The sequence below is a fragment of the Nipponia nippon genome, unplaced genomic scaffold (assembly GCF_047370975.1).
Source record: "Nipponia nippon isolate SJK-2023a ecotype South Korea unplaced genomic scaffold, ASM4737097v1 scaffold_26, whole genome shotgun sequence".
NCBI lineage: Eukaryota > Metazoa > Chordata > Aves > Pelecaniformes > Threskiornithidae > Nipponia > Nipponia nippon.
This window is the reverse complement of record NW_028262343.1, coordinates 527908-548294: the sequence shown is the minus strand read 5'-3', so window position 1 is coordinate 548294 and position 20387 is coordinate 527908. Positions and strand designations below refer to the sequence as shown.

The following is a 20387-nucleotide window of genomic DNA, read 5'->3' as shown; positions in this document are numbered from 1 at the left end:
GATTGCTCTTCCATATGTAGTCACCAGAGCTATAGTCAAAGATGAATCCTACCAATAAGTGGATGGCAGTAAATGGGAAATAGGTAGGACATGATGACCCTCCATCAACCCCAAACTGCATTTCTTCCCTTTGAGCCAAGGTCATTTCTGATTCTGTGGCTATAAATTGCTAAACTAATCAAAATTACTTGAAGAAAAATCTGTTTGGTTCAAGGCTACAATCAGTTAATCTACTCCCTACAGATCAGTCACAGCAAGCATGTGAAAAACAAATATCCTTCCTAAAGAAGCCTACACTAATCTAACTATGACCAAGGATAAATAAATGGGTGAGAAGCTTTTTTCTATCTAATCTATGGTTACATTTATCGTCAGATCAAAAAGAAACTCCACTCAAAAAAATAATCAGCCATTTTCTTAACAGTAGCAACTTATCAGGCACTTTCCTTCTGTTTGGTGTTTGAAAGTGTGTTTATATCTGCTGCTTCCATATTCACATGACACTTGTTCTTCTATCATAATGAAAAACTTCTATCCCTCTGGGCTAACACAAGCAACCACCCACCCACAAACATGGACCAAGTACAAGACGATTAATTTTTCAAATTTCCAAATTACAACAGTTGCTAGAAACAAATTGTTATGAAAACAGCTATTTAAGAAAAAAATAAGTTTTAGTGCAGTTAAATTTCTATTAAAAATAACACTATATCAACAGAAGTCTTCATTTATTTTTAAGTGTTCAAATTGTTATTACACATATGCCATTTAACTACTTTTTATTCAAACAGTAAGATAATTACAGTTGGAGGGTGCATATTTCCAGTGGCTTCTCTGCAGCAGATACCACCAGAACAAAACATGAAACATTCCACATGGTTAACAATATGACATTTGAGTTACCAGAATTACAATCATCAATTTTTTGCTAACAGATCACATAAGAAGTACATAACTAGGGCATTTCCTTTAAGAGAAATATCAAACTTCGTACTGCATTTGTTTAACTTCAATATGAACATCTCTACATAAGAGCAACATTGTACATGACGGTTTGATTTAGCATACATATGGTACTTCGGCAGCTCTAACTGTGATGTATTTTTCCTCCTAAGCTCCACAGTAGGTTTAATCTATAAAACATATTGCTAATATGCCCAGCATAAATATCAAGAATCAAACGCATCTTTCTTTTCCACTTCAATGGGAAAGGGAGCAGTGTTTTTATCTCATATTACACAGTCTTTTCATACATGCACAGTTTTCCTCCATGGACACTTCTACATGTACCCTAACTACCATTTTGTCTGCAAGAAAATAATCTTTATTAAAAAAAACCCAAAAAAACTGAATTTTCTTCTCAAATTGGAAAGACTACAGCCATAGACAATTACATGACAAATCACTACCAACTATTTATTCCAAAATAACACTGAATGTGTCAAATTTATCAAGTAACCAGCACATCAGTTATCTGAGGTATAATGAATTCCCTCACAATTCAACACATCCCATTTTGAGTTCATTTGTGAAACTGACTAGTTTATTAGTTACCTTTTTTGTAGAACAGTCACGCAGATGTTAAGACTGGCTCAGGTAAAATATATGATATTTTATCATTATTACTGGTAGAAATATAACTGGCAAGATGGAAAACTATTTTTAAACACACAAGCTAAGTAAAATCAAACTGCCCCAAGTTTTCTTAAGTAAAATGGGATAAACATCTTCAGTAATTATCACTGCAAATTCAGCACAGGTGTTATCTATAAGAGGAACTAATAATTCTTGGTTAACAAATACTAATTTCTTTGAACATCTCTACTACCAGTTTCCACAAGAGAACTAATCACTATATTAAAACTTTTTCAGTTACTCCCCCAAAATGAATGAATTTAATTCTCCACCTTCCTGAACACAATTATATTGTACTCTGATACACAACTGCCATCCAATGACCTACTACCACAGTAGTCTAGCGAGGACAACGTTCCCTCTATTATGATAATCGTGCACTTTAAAGTAGCGACATAAAAATTTTGAGGTAAAATGGGTGAAATCTGGTTGCAAAATTTCAGATTTAAAGGAAAAAAAATCATATATACATACAGCAAATAAAAAAACACCTAGAATCTGTTAATAGTCATCTGAAGCAATTTATTTCATTCACTCATCTGTGAAATTTTAGCAGATATTTCATATTTATTCTATTTGGTCCAAATACCCCTACACGCCATTAAAAGTCACTCAAAAAAGAATGTCATGCCCAAAAATGCAGCTGCTACCACAGAACATCTCTTCACCCTTTTATTCACCTGCAAGCAGTTCTTAAAAACTCAGATTTCCTGAGCTATACAAAAACAAATCTTAACTTTATTTGAAATATCTCAACAACAGATAAGTTAAAAAGCAGGTGGAGGTATCTGGCATAATATTTAAATTAAATAATATATATTTAATTTGAAGTCACCCTTCCTCACCCTTCAATACCCATTTGTACTGAATTATAAACTCTGCAGCACAGAAGAAGTCTGTGTATGGCACTTAACAGAACAGGACTTCCATGCATGTCCGCAATATAAACAAAAACCAAGCTGAGTGGTGCAGTTGACACGCCTGAGGGACAGGATGCCATCCAGAGGGACCTGGACAAGCTTGAGAAATGGGCCCATGTGAACCTCATGAGGTTCAACAAGGACAAGTGCAAGGTCCTGCACCTGGGTCAGGGCAACCCCCAGCATCAATACAGGCTGGGGGATGAAGGGATTGGGAGCAGCCCTGCCAAGAAGGACTTGGGGGTACTGGTGGATGAAAAGCTGGACATGAGACGGCAATGTGCTCTCGCAGCCCAGAAAGCCAACCGTATCCTGGGCTGCATCAAAAGAAGCGTGGCCAGCAGGTCGAGGGAGGTGATTCTGCCCCTCTACTCTGCTCTGGTGAGACCCCACCTGGAGTACTGCATCCAGCTCTGGAGCCCTCAGCACAGGAAGGACATGGACCTGTTGGAGCAGGTCCAGAGGAGGGCCACAAAAATGATCAGAGGGCTGGAACACCTCTCCTATGAGGAAAGGCTGAGAGAGCTGGGGCTGTTCAGCCTGGAGAAGAGAAGGCTGTGGGGAGACCTTATTGCAGCCTTTCAGTACTTAAAGGGGGCTTATAAGAAAGATGGGGACAGACATTTTAGCAGGGCCTGTTGCAATAGGACAAGGGGTAATGGTTTTAAACTAAAAGAGAGCAGATTCAGACTAGATATAAGGGAGAATTTTTTTTACAATGAGGGTGGTGAAACACTGGAACAGGTTGCCCAGAGAGGTGATAGATGCCCCATCCCTGGAAACATTCAAGGACAGGCCGGATGGGGCTCTGAGCAACCTGATCTAGTTGTAGATGTCCCTGCCAATTGCAGGGGGGATGGACTAGATGACCTTTAAAGGTCCCTTCCATCCCAAAGCATTCTATGATTCTATAATTATATTAAGATATTCCAAAATTAAACAAATAGTAAATCCTGTTTATGTATACAAAATTTAAATACATTAAATTTAACATCAAATGGGAAAATTACAGCAAAACCAATGTTGTACATTCACTACAGTCTTGAAATATCAATTTTTATGAAGTTGTTTCGTCATCTTCCTTCAATTAACTGAATTAAGTCAGAAAAAAACCCCTCTTTTCCAATTCTGCTAACATACATTTCTTCATTGTAGTTATTATGTGTCAGCTAACTTTGATATTTCACCATTAACTTCTGTACCAACATGCCCCTTATCTCTCCAAGTTCTACTCAAACATCATATTCTCCCTTCTTCATTCCATAGTTTGAGACACCTACCAAGAAGCCCTTCAACTGGGGCAGCATCTAGTCTAATAGAGCTTCCACTGGACCAAAGCTTCTCTTACCAGAATAGTACACTGGTAGATAAGCAAAGTTTGCTTAAGTCACAATCCACTATGCACCAGCGCTCCATTATAAGCGCTAAGTATCTTCTGTACAAAAGATAAAACAGTTGTGCACATGTAAGCCACACAAGGCAAGCCAAGTTAGGCTTGGGAGGCAGGCAAGTTGGGCAGGTAGTGTGGACAGGGCAGAAGCATGATAGCCAGACATTTTGGCTGAAGCAATTTTAACCCTGTTTGACTGTTTAACCTGTGTTACAGCCTAGTTTAAGCATCACTGTTTACATAATACTCTCAAATGAACAAAAGCCCTACAAAGATAAGTTAAGTTTTTTTTCTATAGAATAACTAGTCAGTATACCTTCAAGAATGAATGTAACGCAAAGCTTGAAAAGGGTACCTAACTAATAACCACATTTGGAGCTTTTAAATACTATCTTACTCTGAGGTATATGTCTATTACTGTAGAAGTTTATGCATCACATTCTAAAATCTAGGGTCCAAGAACGAAGGCTAATTGTATTTTCTAAGTCAAGCAAGCTATAGAAAAAACAGGAAGAAAGTGTGTGGCTTGTGTTCAAGTGTTATTGTTTAGCATAACACTTCATGCAAGTAATGCAAAAAAGTCTATACACTCAGGACTGTTTACATCTGAATAAATATGGTAAATTAGCAAATACAGTATTTAAAATTATCTAAAAAAATGTGTTTTACCAGGTATTCACTGTTTGTATCAAGTCTTAAAGCAAAAAGCTGTCAGGACAATACCAAAGAGTATGAAATAAAAGAAAAAAATTAAATGGAGACATTTTAAGAAATCTCCTCAGAAAACAGATTCATATTAACAGTTAACTTAACTGAAACTAAAACAAAGACTAAAGCTATTAGATGGCCTTAGCAAACACCTTCAATGAAAAGGCCATAAACTATGCTTTACATATTATTTAATTCGTTTATTTTATACCATAAGATGAAAGCAACACATTTCCTTTTAGTAAAGTATACACAAATAGCCTCACTCAGAATATACTTTTAATGCACATAAAAAAAAGTATTCATCTTACAAATCGTTTTGCAATCCAAATATACAATAGCTTGGAAAACAATATTTTAGAAAACAAAAGCCAATGTAAAAAGACCACTTAAAACAATTAAAATGATAAAGGTTTTTGTATGGCTCTGTATTTACAGTTTTCTTACTGCATCATCAATATCAGAAATCTGTTCCTTCAGCTGGTTCCACTGTTCTGGATTTAAAGAAATACCTGAAATGCATTAAAAATAAATACTTAGGACAAAAAGAAAATTGTAGCACAGGATCTTGCATAATTACTGTCAAGCTTGGTTTCATACACAAAGTCTGTATCATGACTATTAATGCTTAAGCTAACTCAAGGGTAACAACCATCTCAGTTACAAAGTTAAACTACTCATTTGGAACACTTCAGTTTACCTTTAGACCTTAGCTTATCTCTGGACAACTTTAACTTACAAATAAAACAAGTGCAGTAAAACAATTTCATTCACAAGTGTTAGGCTAAACATGGGAAGTGAAATACAGCTCTGGCCTTGATAGAAGGCAGCACAAAAGAAATGCAGGAAATCAATCGTATTCCTGTTGGCTCCTAAAAGCCATACCTCTGTGGACTGAACTTCTATGCACTTTTAAAGTACCATAATTCTGTTTTGTTTTTTTTTTCCTCCTGTTTCTTAAAGCACTGTGAATAACACATACTATAAGTAACATTTTGAAGAGACTCTATTCTACTCCCTAGCACTCACAAACCAACATGGAAGTTATTTTTTTCATTTCAAGTTCACTATAGCTTGTAGTGACATTCAGTCAATAATTACTCAGTGCCCCACAATCCATCTCCTCAGTTCTAAATTTGTACTTCCTCAAGGTCAAGTCCAGGCACATGTTTCCTTTGTGCTTTAGTCTCCTCATTCTTCCCCTAAAATCTCTATGCCAACTCTATGCAAGTACAGACTCACAGGCCTACCTCTCATACTCTCTCCAGCAAGGCTCTTATACTATTTACCCCCACTCTCCCCCCTCAGTGATCAGGCTTCCTTCATTGCTTTCTCCCTGTAGGTGGAGCAGGACCTGAAAACAGGTGAAATTCTGAATTCCATTTTTGGGGGTCATCACCTTTTTTTTTTTTCTTTCTTTCTTCCTTCTACTCTCACTGTCTTATCAGAGCACCACTTATCAGAGCAGCAAGCAGTCTGCACAGAGCTATTCTAAGCAGTTTTTCACCAGTCTTTAGAGGGCAGGTTTCTTTTGAAAACAGTTAGGCCAGGTGTGCTAACCATTATTAGGGGACCAATCATCATCAAGATGCCCCTGAACAACATATCAGATAAACTGCATGCAGTTCAGACCTGCTGTTGGAAACAATCTGACACAATTCTAAACTGTTGGATTCCCCCCCCCCCCTATATTTTACTACACAATTTCAACTGTTCATACTGGTTTTAGGATAGCTAGATAAGTGGCTCATAAGTGCATCAATGGAACATTAGACTCACTGTATCAGATTATTATATTTATCCTAATAAAATTCAGATCCTTTTGCCACATTGATAAACATTTATATCTACATCATGTAATTTTTGTCACTTGGCATACCCATCAAATTTCATTGTAGTTTACCACTCAAACTGCATACATTTTTGATTTCCACCTCAAAACACAGCAGTTTAAAGTCCTTAGAAGTTGGAGTAATCTTTTTTGTTAAGTAGCAGCAACACATCCAAACCAAGAAATTTTCCTGTACAGTACCGGTACACCTGCTCATACAAACCTATTCTCAGTGATTATTTAAGAGCTGTTGAAAACGTTTCTCAAGCTTTCCAAACATCTATTTGCTCCTGGACACACTAGGAGAATATAACAAACCTCATGCTGATTCTACGTTAAATGTCTTCAATCTCCAGGACAGGATGTTTCATACTTACCTCTTTCCTTGGCACAATATGAAAAATGATTAAAAGTAAGCTTTTCTAACAGAAGCAACATGACATCAAGGAAAGCACTACTACTGCAACTATCCTCACATCCCCATCTTGCAGGTGGCAAAGTTCTGAAAATGGTTCAGTGAAGGCATGCCATAAAAAGTAGGTATGGGAGTAGCAATTAAAGGTACAATGGCTTATGCTGTGTTGCAGATTAGAAGCACAGTACCAAAACTTGAACACTTAAGGTATTTTCACCTGAACTAAAATCTTGAAATATTTTTTGCAAAATTAGTCACATTAAATATTTTAATTATTTTAATCTAATATTTAATAGAAATTGAAGATCATCATTGTTTTAATTAAATTCTTATTACAAATTAATAACTTAAATCTTTTCAGTAACTTTTGATATAAGAAATCCAATTGTAATAAAAGCAAGAAATGGAGTTAAGTTAATCAATGGGAAAATATATGGCTATGTATATAACTCCCATACCAAATTTGCTTGTATTTGATGCCTTGTTCTCCGTAAACCATGGGGGATCCATTTAGGAAAACAGACTCAGGCCAATGAAACCATTTTGCTTTTGTTTATAATCTACAGATAAAACTAATCATTTGTTAAAATATGAATTATAAAAAAGCAAAAATATTACTCTAAAAATACCATGTAGTAACAAAAAGTATAAAAATCTGATACGCAAAGTTCTCCATCAAACTGCAGACAATGTTTTAATACAAAAATAACATGAAGCAGAACAATACCTTTTCTGCCAGGCTTCATTTCACCTTCTTGATCCATCCAATATTCTCTAATATCAATTAAGACTTTCCCTTTAAAGTCACGAACACTGACATACCTCATTTTGCCAATCTGTCAAAACACATATAAGGATATCTTTTAGATATTTTACATATTACAGCATTCACTTTTCCCAGCAGTATCAGACTTGGACACATGACATTGCACACTGCAGCTTATTTTAGACACCAGAGAAACAACTAGATCAAGAGCTTAATCCAGAGTAGTCAGTAGGCAAATAAGTAATGACAATATAAATGGATGAATGACTTAAAACCAGTTGAATATTCAATGCTCAATGCAAAAGTGGCTCTCCTAGAATAAAAATACCTATATTCTTAACAAGCTTGCCTCTTACTAATTTACTGTAATTTACTGTTTTCTGAAATAAAATTCTGCCTCTATTATAACCATCTTTGTTAGTAGCAGTTGTAAACAAACAGGGAAGAGGGAGCTCTACTCCCAAATCTAAATTTTAGTCCATCCCATATGTACAGAAATCAAATTAGATATTCAGGAGATAAGCACAATTTCCAGAGGGTTCCCCCCCCCCTTTTTCTTTTTTTAAACACAGTAAATACAGATGGAAGCAAAAGTAAGCCTCCAACTGTCCCCATGGCTGCTCCCAAGTCCTCATGGCACTTCATTGAAGGGTGGTTAAAAGACTATCGCACTGTACCAGATGTTCCAAAAAAACATCCAAATCCTTTAAGTTTACCAGCATGTAGCACAGTATGAAATGACTTTGGAATTTCATAGTTTCACACCACAGTGGCTTAACTGAATTATGAGGGCTTCTTTTTTCTTAGGACAAGAGAAAAAAAAAGGGGGGGGGGGGGGAGGAGGAAGAAGAAGGGAAGAGAGACAACAAGCACGCTGACAACTACGCATTACACTACATATTTAGGCTTTATCAAATTTTTCCAAATTTGATAAAAAACTATTCATTCACCGTATAATGTGAATTTGAGAATCAGAAATTGGATAATAAAAACACAATCAAATACAATTCATGTAAGAAATTCTTAGTATTCTGTATGCACCTTCTGGATACACTTTATGAAGAAAGAACACATTCTAAAGCAAGCAATTTTAAAAATAGAATATTCCTTCCTGATAAAACATTAGTTTTAGTTTTCAACTTCCTTAATTTATGCATCTTGCACTTTGACATAATTTAACAGGGGGCCAAACACATCTTGCTAGCATTAAGTCTGACCAGAAAGCATGAACAACTCTGACCAACTAAAATCATCCACAGATGTTTAAGTCATAAAAGCTGATATTTCACAAAATATAAACAAACAAGTATGCTTTATGTTTGCTTAAAGTAATTTTTCTTCTTATGCAGATCATGCTAAGTTAACTCTAAAATTTATTTTAAAACAATTGGGACATCTTTAAATACCATAAGCCTGAAGCAGTTGTTTTCCTACTTCAAAGCATCCTTTAAAATGAACAAGTTTAAGATAGTATTTTGTGATTGATTTATTAAATACTTTCACAGTACTACAAATTTAACATTCAAAAATAAGGTATGATGTCATGGTAGCAGAGTTCTTTCAGACTGAACTTGGTACCATGCCCAAGTCTGTCAGCACTGCTGGCAAAGGATATCCTAAATAGCCTACACGAACGACATTTCTTGGTTTTACCCTATAATGCTTCAGTGACTTTTAAGGTCACCTCTAAAACCAGCTTCAAGTAGTAGTAATACTCCATATTATCTTTTTTTCCCAGGTCTATCAAAGAATATTAGTGCATTGCCAAGTAATTCCAGATTTGCTCCAAGAAATAAAATCTGATACAATATAGCAGATTATAGCTGCAAATACAGTAAAAGGTTTTAGGATTTGACTATTAAAGATAAGACTACATGTCTTAATTCAACTACAGTAAGGCAAGGGGCAATAATAAAAAGTACACATCATTTAGTCAGCAAGTCTACCTTAAACGTAAACAGTTTCATATGAAAATGCTGAAATTAAGTTGTTTTACGCCACTGTCTAGATTTCAGCTGAATGCTCACGTTAAATTTCAAATGTTTAGTTGAACTCTATGCAAAACAGTTGCCACTGCTAAAAGCTTTAAATAGGCTTCTAAAGTACAGTTTAAAAACCTCAACCAAAATCTAGATTTATTTATTTAAGCAAACTGATGTTTCTTGAAGTTGTTACCTGCAATTCTGGCATTGACTCATTTCTGAACAATTCTTTGTTCATGCAGCAGCTGATAGTCCTAAAATAATTTCACTGATCTAAGACACCTTTGTATCTCTGTAACCACATTAGTGTTCCAAGGGCTGTATTGATTTATAGCAGGGTAGTTACTGCAGTTCAACCTTCATAGACAAGTTCATATGCTTTTTATTAAATATCACAGCTCCTTAGATATACTGATTGATTTAATTCAATAGAAGACATTAAAAACACTATTTCCAGGTTTCTGTTTCTTAGAATAAAATGCACTGAACTGTGTCTAAGTTTCTTTCACAGCTATGCAACTGACTTCCTGTATGAGTTTCAGCAACCACCTTCTTCACCATTTTTCCTCCTATTTCCAGTTTGCCTTGATTAAACTGTATACATGCTGTGGAAGTAGAAACAGCAAAAAAAAAAAAGCATCCTTCTTTCTTAGCTGATAACTATATGTATAGCATTAGAAGCAGCACAATAAGCTAACATAAACTCCTAGAATAGAGAGTCCTGTAAACAGCTGAGATCTGCAACACAGCAAATTGGTTTAGCACATTAATTCTGAAACTTAGGTGGTCACCGATGCATTTCACAATCAATCACCTTCCAGAGCATCATGAACTTATATAGTTATCTACTTTCAGGAGCCTATGATAGGTAAATACATTACACTGGGAAACTGAAGAACTTATTTCTCACAAGTCAAAAAGCAAATTTGACCCAAATTTAAATAAATAAATTAAATTTAAAAAGGGGGGGGGGGGGCACACAACAGGCAAACTACCTTTGAAGTAACAGTTTCTGTGAAATGCCTGATCATGTCATGTGGTTCCACTCTGGACAGTCATTAATACTGTATCCTGACAGCATTAACAAACCTTATCCAAATCAGGCACAGGTAGATGACAGGATTTGTCAAACTAACCAAAGCACATGATGCAGAACTCACGTTGACTCAAAGCCACAGACAGGAATCTAATGTATCAACACTAAACCCTTCCACATTAACATGAACAATGCTTGTCCTTAGGGCCTCTAGTAATGCATCACAAATGGGAGCAAGATAAATTTCCGCACCCCAACTGCACCCAAATCCTTTAACAAATTCCAAAGTATACTAGACTACCTATAAAACCTAAAAAGGCCAAGATATGCAAATAAATAAAAATATACCTGGTCTCCTATATTGAATTAATTCCCTTCTACTTACAATTATTCTATTCTTCATAATTAGGTTCAAGAACACCATTACACCAACATTAGTTTCAAACAAAAATAATAAAACAAAGATCTTTATGAAAATGTTGAACCTTCAGAATACAGCAGTCACAATGAGCTCAATATTAAGGGAAGCTGTATACTTTAAGAACACAACCCAAAAGTGTAGAACAGCAAACCACCAAGTTTCACATCATTTGCTGCCACTCCCATGCACAATATGGATGCCACAGGACTTCTGACTATCCTATGAATGCTTTACAGTCTGATTTCCATCAATTGAAGCCACACTTGTAAGTTATACTGCAGTCACTTGCACAGAGATCATTTTACTACCATGGGGAAGCAGAAAGGAGAGTTTTTAGTATTACTAGTAGTCCTCGAACAAACAAAATCGTACCTAAAAATTAACATGCAACTAGATCTTCTAGCATGCTCTCCTGGGTAGGGGGGAGAGAGAGGAAGTATCCTCAGACCTACAGTGCTATTTCTACACTGAAACAGTTGCATCTTAGTTAACGCACATAAGCTGATGTAGCATAAAAAAAAAACCACAATGCTTCACATAACACAATAAGCAATTTAAAAAAAAAACTTTTGTTGTCAAGTAACTAAAAGGCAGGCAGAGACTAAGGAACACTGATGGTTTAGGTCAAGGTGATACTGAAATATTTTTTCTATATTTTACTCAACACTGGAAGAATCCTGCTCTTTTCAGACTAATATGAGTCCTCTACTGTCTATTTTTAGTAACTTTTTACTATCTTAGGTCAAAAAGGTTGAAAGAAATCAGAGCACACAAATACTTTTGCTTTTGAGAGGTTGGGTTTTTTTGGGGGGTTTGGATTTTTTGTTTGTTTTGGTTTTTGCATTGGGAGAGCATTAAAAATTTTAACCATTTTCCCTAAGGCTGGAATTTCTGAACCTATTACAAACACAGCATAAAGCTTATATGCAGCTTTTTCGAGTTCTAACTGCAGTTCACCTCATTAGGTGTAGAAGATACTATCTCATTTTTCCTACACGGATCAAAGCATGCCCCAACAGAACTAAAAATATTATATTCTTCCTTCAATGGGGAAGTCCAGGCATTGATGCCCAGTGTCTTAAATTGAAGCTCTCCCTCCAATTATACATGAAGAGGAAAGTGAGAACCGATACATTAAAAATAACTGCCCTGTATTACAGTATCAGTTAAGCAGGTCTTCTCTCTAGAGATTTTTTTTTTTTTTTGCCATATTACTTCGCACAGCTACAGCCCAAAACCATTTCTTTTGCCTTACTCGGTGTTGGGACCATCTTATTAGGCACCTCTCCCATACCCTTTCACAAACTTAAGAATCAAAGTCTCTAAGAATTTAAATTCCTTTCCTATCCCCTGCACCTTTCAAGCCAGCTAGTCACAGACATTTAGTAAGTCTTGATCCACACCCCTAAAACAGGCAATTCTGAGCTACGTATATTCTTGCACAGCTTTCAGCACACACTGCTACTGCCTCAGCTAACCCCAGGAACTGCAATACCCTGAATTCACAAATGCTTCTTGCTACTGAAAAAAGTGTACATTCATCTCATCTTAAAAATAAGGACAATGTCAAAAATTACTATCTTTTTGGATGTTCAGTGAGAATAACCTGCATCATAAAGGAACAAGCAAAACTTATTCCAAGACACTGTCTTGGACAGACACTTGACAGAAGCCAAGTTGCTCTTGACCTAGCTAAATCGGAATGAAGAGTCCATACTTTAGTGTCCAAGAACCTTTCTTTCAAGAGCCCTGATGAAAAAATATTTCCTTGTAGAAACTGTCCTGATCTAATACTTACAGTATACTCATGGTAAGTGCTGTATTTACAGACAAAATGACTACCTAGAGAGTTACCAAGGGCAAAGACATGAGGGTTAGAATCAATTGCCAGATTCTTTTACTCTGACGAAACCTGACAATGCTTTTTGAGCCCCTCATCTGCATGCTAGCATCGTCATCCCCTTTGACCAAGGCTTCAGGAGACCAAGCACTATGCTACCAAGTTATTCAGATCACCTCATAAAATTTATACTGAATATGATGTGAATGGTTACCTTAACCAGGCTCTAAGAGAGTCATCAATTTTACCTGAAACATATTCTCATCTCTGTTACTGCTTTGCTTAGAAGAAGCTGCACCTTTTGAACTTTCACCAGTCTTTTGTTTCTTTATAGGCTTTTCTGGAGCTGCTTGCTTTTTCCGCTTTGCCTTGGAGCAAGAATAAAAAAAAAAAGTGCATAAACCACAACTCATAAGTTACAAAAAAGTTTATGTTAGAGGTCACAAACTACTACTATGCAATACACATTATCACCTTCCTTCTGTGAAGGCAAGAATCCAATATTGTACATTTAGACTGGAATTTTAAAAAAAAATAATAATAAGTCTTCAAATGAGCTTAATTCTGTTCCCAGTGAAGTTTACCATAATGCTTTGGCTTTAAAGAGAATTGAATTAGATCAAAATACATTTCAAAAAGCCTACTCTCTTTGCAGAGTAATATTGTCCGTTCAGTAGTTTTAATTAAAATTTTGAAGTCTGATGGAAGTTTCACCTTCCTTTCCACTGAGTGCAATGAAAAATGCAGGACAGCTAACTACTCTTCTAAAAAAGAAAAAATAATAGATGAGATAACGAAGAAAGGATCTGGAAATCAAATCCAACAGAGGAGGTTTGGGTGGTTTTTTTTTGTTTGTTTTGTTGTTTTTTTTTTAAATCAGACTCCAATCTCTGTCCATAGCATGATAAATTGTGTTTTTAAAACATTCAGATGATATCGCCTGTAAATCAGATTACTTTGTTAGCAGATGCTACAAAGTTACTATTTCTACTAATGGTTATATAGTAATCATGCGTGCCCCAAGGAAAGAGTAATACAAAGATACCAAAAATTAGTCTCACCTGCTAGAAGCATATTGTAGATAATCTCTTTTAAAGACAAACAGTTCCAACAAATATGGGAGGTTGTCATAGAAAAAAAAAAAAAACACCTTACTGCCCACTGAAGCAGACTGTTAGACTATGTCTTTTCAGGAATACATTTCCCTAACAACAAGAAAAAATTACCTGACCATTTTCTCTTATATTAAGATTTGACAAAACACCTAATTTGTTAAGTGCAACCAAGTCACATTTGAACCAATTCAGTAAAGCAGACCGAGTCTCTTCGCATACTGCACTAAAAAACCTGATGTCTGCATTACCACCCAGCATTTCTTAAAAAGATAAATTCACTGTTGTATTCAGTTTTTGTTTGTAATGACTGGTACATCTATACAAACTTATAAATTAAATAACTATTAAAAATAAATGAGAACACTGAATTTATACGTTTAAAACAGTTAACATTAAAATTATCAACTCAAAGACATTCAGTTTGGCTCAGCTTTTAAGTGAGAAACTAGCAGATGGTATTACAGTAAATGTAAGAATCTGAAACAGAGAAAAAGAACACGCAAACAAGATAAGCAAGTGGCACATGGATGACAGGGCAAGTGGAGGTTTTTGTTTTGGACTTGCAAGTAATCCAGATACCAAAGTGAAAAAAGCAAAAAGCATCCACCCAAACCCTAATCTTGGGGGGTGGGTTGTTTTGGAGTTGGGAAGGGTGTTTTGGGGTTGTTGGGGTTTTTTTTAAGTGTCTGATAAATCATATGGAATGACATGCATTTTGTGACATAATGCTCACCTAATTCCTTAACCCCAGCCTGAAATATAAGAGTTAATACAGTAGTTATAAACTGCATATAATGTTCACCTTTTTGTCAACTTCACTATCTGAATCACTGGCAGATGAGCTTGAAGACACAAGTTCCTTTGACTTAGGCATTCTAGGAAGAGAAAGATAACATGAGAACGCTATACAATGAATATGTCCCATTATGAGTAGAAAGCCATCTTCAAATCTGTTTGTAAAGGCTCATCTTATTCAACACCATCCTGAAGACTCTCCTGCCTTTTCATATAAGCTTTAATACACATTGTAGATGTGATCTGAAACACCCTTCCCTCTTGTATCTTTTCCCCTTTTTGCTACAATTAACTTAAACAGTTCAGAATCTAAAACACTGCGTTTACGAAGGGACAATTTTTCACCAGTTTCATATACTCCCGGGTATGGCATAAACCATAATGTAAAAAATACAATACAATACAGTCCTCCAGTTGAATTCTCAATATTACATTCATAAATATAAACGATTAAGGCCCCAGCATTATTTATCTTCTTACATGGGCATTTTGCCTAGTTGAATTTGCAAGCGACAGCTGCATAATCGTCATACATGAAGCTAAAGTTCCCATCAATAATACAAAAGTCTGAAAAAACATCTTAGTTACAGTGAACTACAGTATTGCAATTAATATTTCCACTGCAGCTTTACCACATCAGTCACTAGAGTCTATTCATTTGCCAGACAAGCGGACATTCAACTTTCCTTGAATGCATGCTGCCAGCTGTACTGCTACATCTCTCTAGCATGCAAACATGTGGTTAGATATAGCAGTTGAACATCTTGCCTGCTACTAGAAACTCTTTGTAACAAATAAATAGCTCATTTGTTCTTTCAGAATAAAAATAAGCATCACAGGGAGAAGCTGTATAAAATAAACTACAGCTAGGAAAGGCTAATAAAAGATTAAAGAAGCATATCTCAGAAAAGAAAAAGGAATAGCAGTGGTTTTAAACTGGCAATGAAATAAACCATGTGCAAATGAAAAAATGGAGTCTGAATAATGCTAATGGATCGAGGTAGGGCAAATTCTGTTGTAATAGTTTGGAGCACAACAACGGAAGCTGTAGCACTGAAAATGAAACAGGGTATGGGAAGCACACATAAGCCACGCTGCAGAATGGAGGCAGAGAAGAGCTGGAACGGGACAAGGCAAAAATAAGTACAACGATGACATGAAATTGGGAAGCCAAACAAGAAAAGTCTGATACGCGGGGGCACCTGCAGAGGATAACCCCAGAGACCGCATCAGGATGAGGGAGTAACAATACGAAGGAAGGTGGGGGTGGAAACTGGAGGAAAAAGCCATGAGGGGGGTGGGTGCCCCTCGGGAGAAGCTGGCAGGCAGAACGTGAGGAGACACCGAAGCACCGGGGAGAGCGAGGGTAGAATGAGACGGGCCAAGCGAGGACGAGGGAAAGGAAGATGAAAAACACAAGCGAGTACGAGCTAGGAGCACCAGGTAGGCGGATCCCAGCCGCCATTTTCCTCCCCTCTTCCTTTTTTTTACGGCTCGTGTTGCCTCCCCAGGGGAAAGGAGCGAGGGCCCGACGGGGGGGGGGCGCGGGCAAGGACGCCCAGGTCCTCCCGGGGCAGGGTGGTAGCAAGAGGGGTACAGGTTACCGGCGGCGAAGGAGAGAAGAGGCAACACAAAAAAAAAAAAAAAAAAAAAAAAGGGTCGGGGACTGTGAGCAGGCAGAGTCAGATCCCCGCGTGGGGGGAACGGATCCGGACGGTTCTCCACCACCCCTTTCTCCCTCACTCAAATTCTCTTTGCCCCCCCAACATGGCAGCGGCTCCTCCTCCCACCCCAGGCCCGCTCCACAGCGGGCATTCGAGAAAAAGGGGAAGCCTCGCCACACGGTTGCCCAGCACGCCTCTCCTACGCCAGCCGGGAAGTGCCGAGACCCCGATAACTGGGGGTGGGGGATGGAGAAAATGGCGGCGGCTCCGACTAAGCACAAGAGGGAACCCCAACACTCACGTCCTACTCTGCGCGCGGCTCCTCTACACCACGACAGAAACAGAAGTGACGCATCGCAGAACCCCCGCCCTTGCCCTGCACCACGTGGGAGGGGGGGAGAAGGTAGGAACGAGTAACAAAGAGACGCGTTCCCCTTTAAACACCTCCCCCGCCCCGGCTGGGGCAGCAGCAAAAAAATGTCTCCCACGGGGCTATTTCCCCGCATCCGTTGCTTCACGCAAATTGAGGGAAGCCTGTGGGGCTGACGGCAGGGCCCTGCTCGCCCCCGCAGCCCAGCCCAGCCCAGCCCAGCCCAGCCCAGCCCAGCCCAGCCTAGAGTCGAGGCCCTGTTGGGGCTGCGGCCTCGCTGAAGGGAAGCGCCACCGAGGCCGGGCCTTCACCAGCTGCCTGCCTTCCGTTGAGGAGCTGTTAGAGGGGGCCGGGAGGAGTGCCCTTAATACCTAAAAGGAACCCTTAAAAAATAAATCTGTGAATCTTTGTTTTCTTTTGCACGCTGCAGCGGTTCCTCGATCTCGTTTAGAGCCGCTCCGCCAGCAGCTGTGCCCGAGGGAAGGCGAGGAAACGCTGTGAGGTGGTATAGCTGCGTTGACTTTGCATACTGAAACCGCGGCATCTGAGGCGCTGTTCAGGAAGGTGCCGGTTCCCCTTTCTTTCACCGGGTCACTTGCGTTTTGTTTTCTTTCTGACGGGCTTTGCGGTTGGGGGATGGGTGAGCCTTATGGCTCCCATCTTGGCAGTCACCTTGGGTCAAGTACAGGTCTGAAGCGCTGGGGACAGAAGGTTAAAAAAATATCTCAGCTTCTGTTCTAAACACTTTTTAAAAGCCCTCTAAGCAAAAAACCCTTGAAAATATAATCTGACAATCTTGCCTATTTCTGTAGTACGTTTACACCAGAACATTGCATCATAAGTGCCCTGCTGATGCCGTTTCTTGTGTCGGGATTTGAAGAAGGGCAATAAGTTTAGTTCATCCAAACAAGTATGCAACAGCTTCTGAGATAAACCAAAATGACACCTCTTTGGAGGGGAGGTGGGGAAAGGGTCCCCTGCCCCCATCTTTTTGAAAGACGACTTTTAGCAGTCTTTACAAACTGCAATAGGCCAAGCATGCTGTTGGAGCATGAGTGGTTTCATGTTCTGTCTTTCCGTGTTGCATATTTGAGCCTGTACTTTCAGTTTATGATGAGATTTATTAACATTAAAATATTATCGTAGTCAATACAACTTCACACAAAACTAACGGCAGCCTGTCATTGTTTGCTTATCGCTGCACTAATAGGTCATGTAGTTGTGCTGTAAGCTTCAGATACCCATTATCAGTTTAATTTAGTCCTTTTTTCATTGTTATTACCTCTAGACCTGTGCTTTTGCTACCATGACAATGCAAGCTTTTTGTAAAAGGTGTAAACAAACTATCAGAAATAGGAAGTGGACTCTAGTCCTGATCCTAGCTTCAAGATAAAGCTATTGTTAGTACAGATGGTAGTGGGGTGGTGGGTGATCAGCCTCTGTAGTTCTAAGAACAAACACCTCTTAATAAAGTGTTTAAAATCAAAAGTCTCAGGCTTTCTAAATTCCGAAGATCCCTGTTCATTAACATGGGCCAGGAAGATAAACATCATATTTGAAGTGGGGATAATCCCCAAAAGTCAGCATGAGCAGGCCTAAGCAGTTTCTGAAAAAATACTTATGGGAGGTGGGAGAAGACGTTTTTAGAAGGGATCCATGAGGTCTGCAGAGTCCTCACTATGAACTGAGGTAAACTGGCTCTCAGTATGACCCTTTTTCACTTTAGTACCAGGAAAACAGGAAGTTAATACCATAAATTAAAAGTGCACTCTTTTAACTAATTCTTGGAAATTGGCTATTTCATAATGTTATTATATATCTTGCAAAACAAAAGAAAAATAGAAAAATATACAGTTCTTACTACATGCCTGGCCTTTGGAAAATAAAACTATGGTTGTTTACACAGAATCAAAGCACAGTAAATCATATGTATGTAAATATAGTAATTATCACCACTGTGCAAATATCAAGCTTGTCAAGCCACATAATTGTGGAAGATGAACAGATGATCTTTTAATACTTAATGCTTAACTCCAAAAATAAACCAAAACCAAACAAACCTATTCCACATAAGATAGTCTCCAGATATGGAATATTAATTTGAAAAAACATAGCTATTCTTTTCAAGGCTTTTACTAACTTTTCATATTGGAATAGTAATAGCAGTTCAGGTTTTTGTAATCCCCATCTGCTTTTGCTTTCTTATAGGTCAATACCTGGTACACAAACAATGCTAAGGTTTTAGGAGCATCACATTAAAATCAACAATTTTTTAATGCATTTTTAATCAAGTCCTTCAGCCTTGAAATAAATAAAAATGACTAAAAGAAAGAGATTTTTCTGCTGGATCTTAATGAGTTAACCTCTCCCACCTGCAGTGTTTCCTACAAAGCAAGCACCAAGTTTATTTTTACAGCTGAATAATAAATAACAGGTCAGTGAGGGAAGGGAGTGTTTGCTAGGACTGGGGATTTCGTGTTATGTTTTTCTGTAATGAAGGGTTTCTTTTAAGAATTATTCTGGTAGTTGAGTTTAGTGGCTGTTTGAGCTTTTTGGTAAATTACCCTTACTATATTTTATTCTGTTTAAAAAGAAGAAAGAAGATACTAAGAAAAGATGCTGGCTTTAGAAAAGTGGGGAAGGAGCCTTAATTTTTAAAGGTAAATTTCTTCTGTTACCTTCTGAGTGAGTCATCTATCCATCCAAGGGTTATAGTTCACTTTCTTTTTTAAATAAACTGGAAAGTTGCCTCTAAGAAATCCTACCTACATCTGCTACCAAAAAAAACCCCAAAAGTCTATGTTTGCTCAGTTTTAGTGGTTTACAGAGAAGGTACAAAAGACTTAGAGTTTTCCTCGTGTTTCAAATACAGTCTTGCAGTCCTGTGGTAGCAGCTGAGATGTGCCCCTTGGACATTAAAGTAAACTAGTAGGATTGATGACACTGCATGTTATTTGGTGATTTCTTCTCACCATATTTTGGAGATCTCCTTTCATACAGATAAAATGAAGGTCAAAGATTTGTTTTTCTGAATGTTAGCTTGCCACTTTGGGCTGTGATAATTTTTAGATGCATTGAACTTTGGGCAAATAGAGTAGCTGTATTCTTTAATCCCAAATTAAAGTTTTGCGTTCCAGTGTATGTTTTCATTCTGGAAATTCTTGGCTATTCTTCTGTAATCTTAATATGAATAGAGATGGAGAAGTTTTTTTATATTTAAAAAAAAAAATCTTTTGAACATTTCACTAAAGCTCTTCTGCCTTTCTTTCTCTGCCATGTGATTTGTACTTTTATTACTCTATTTTCCTTCGAGTTATGGGTACAGAAATAGGTAAAGTTCAAAATGCCATAAAGGATCTAATCTGAATTTATTATGGCTTCATTTTGAAGCAAATCTGATACACATCTTACAGAAATGCAATCTTGTTTTATAACCCACTGAGGTTTTTTAAGTATAGACTATGAATCTGATCCTGTGAGCTAGTAGTAACATAAATAG

The 20387-nt window shown here is 37.6% G+C and overlaps 1 protein-coding gene and 1 long non-coding RNA gene across 2 annotated transcripts; one reads left to right on the top strand and one right to left on the bottom strand.

Moving 5' to 3' along the window:
* Nucleotides 1-711: 711 nt before the first annotated feature.
* Nucleotides 712-17076, bottom strand: LOC104015830 (SUB1 regulator of transcription). The gene is made up of 5 exons (XM_087762435.1): nt 16820-17076; nt 14862-14934; nt 13193-13312; nt 7627-7735; nt 712-5165 (listed from the first exon to the last, which is right to left on the bottom strand). The coding sequence occupies exons 2-5, from the start codon at nt 14931-14933 to the stop codon at nt 5086-5088; spliced, it is 381 nt and encodes a 126-aa protein (XP_087618561.1). The 5' UTR covers nt 14934; nt 16820-17076; the 3' UTR covers nt 712-5085.
* On the top strand, nt 14947-18392 carry LOC148055127 (uncharacterized). Its single transcript, XR_015705800.1, has 3 exons — nt 14947-16297; nt 16629-16921; nt 17319-18392. It is a non-coding gene; the product is annotated as an uncharacterized LOC148055127 (long non-coding RNA).
* Nucleotides 18393-20387: the final 1995 nt, after the last annotated feature.

Bases quoted from the DNA above. Each gene is read 5' to 3' on its own strand.
- LOC104015830 (XM_087762435.1), bottom strand. From the start codon at position 14,933: ATGCCTAAGTCAAAGGAACTTGTGTCTTCAAGCTCATCTGCCAGTGAT. The intron at 13,313-14,861 runs GTGAACATTATA...TCTTGCTCCAAG, and splicing joins ATAGTGAAGTTGACAAAAAG to GCAAAGCGGAAAAAGCAAGC. The intron at 7,736-13,192 runs GTAAAATTGATG...GTGTTTTGACAG, and splicing joins GAGATGAGAATATGTTTCAG to ATTGGCAAAATGAGGTATGT.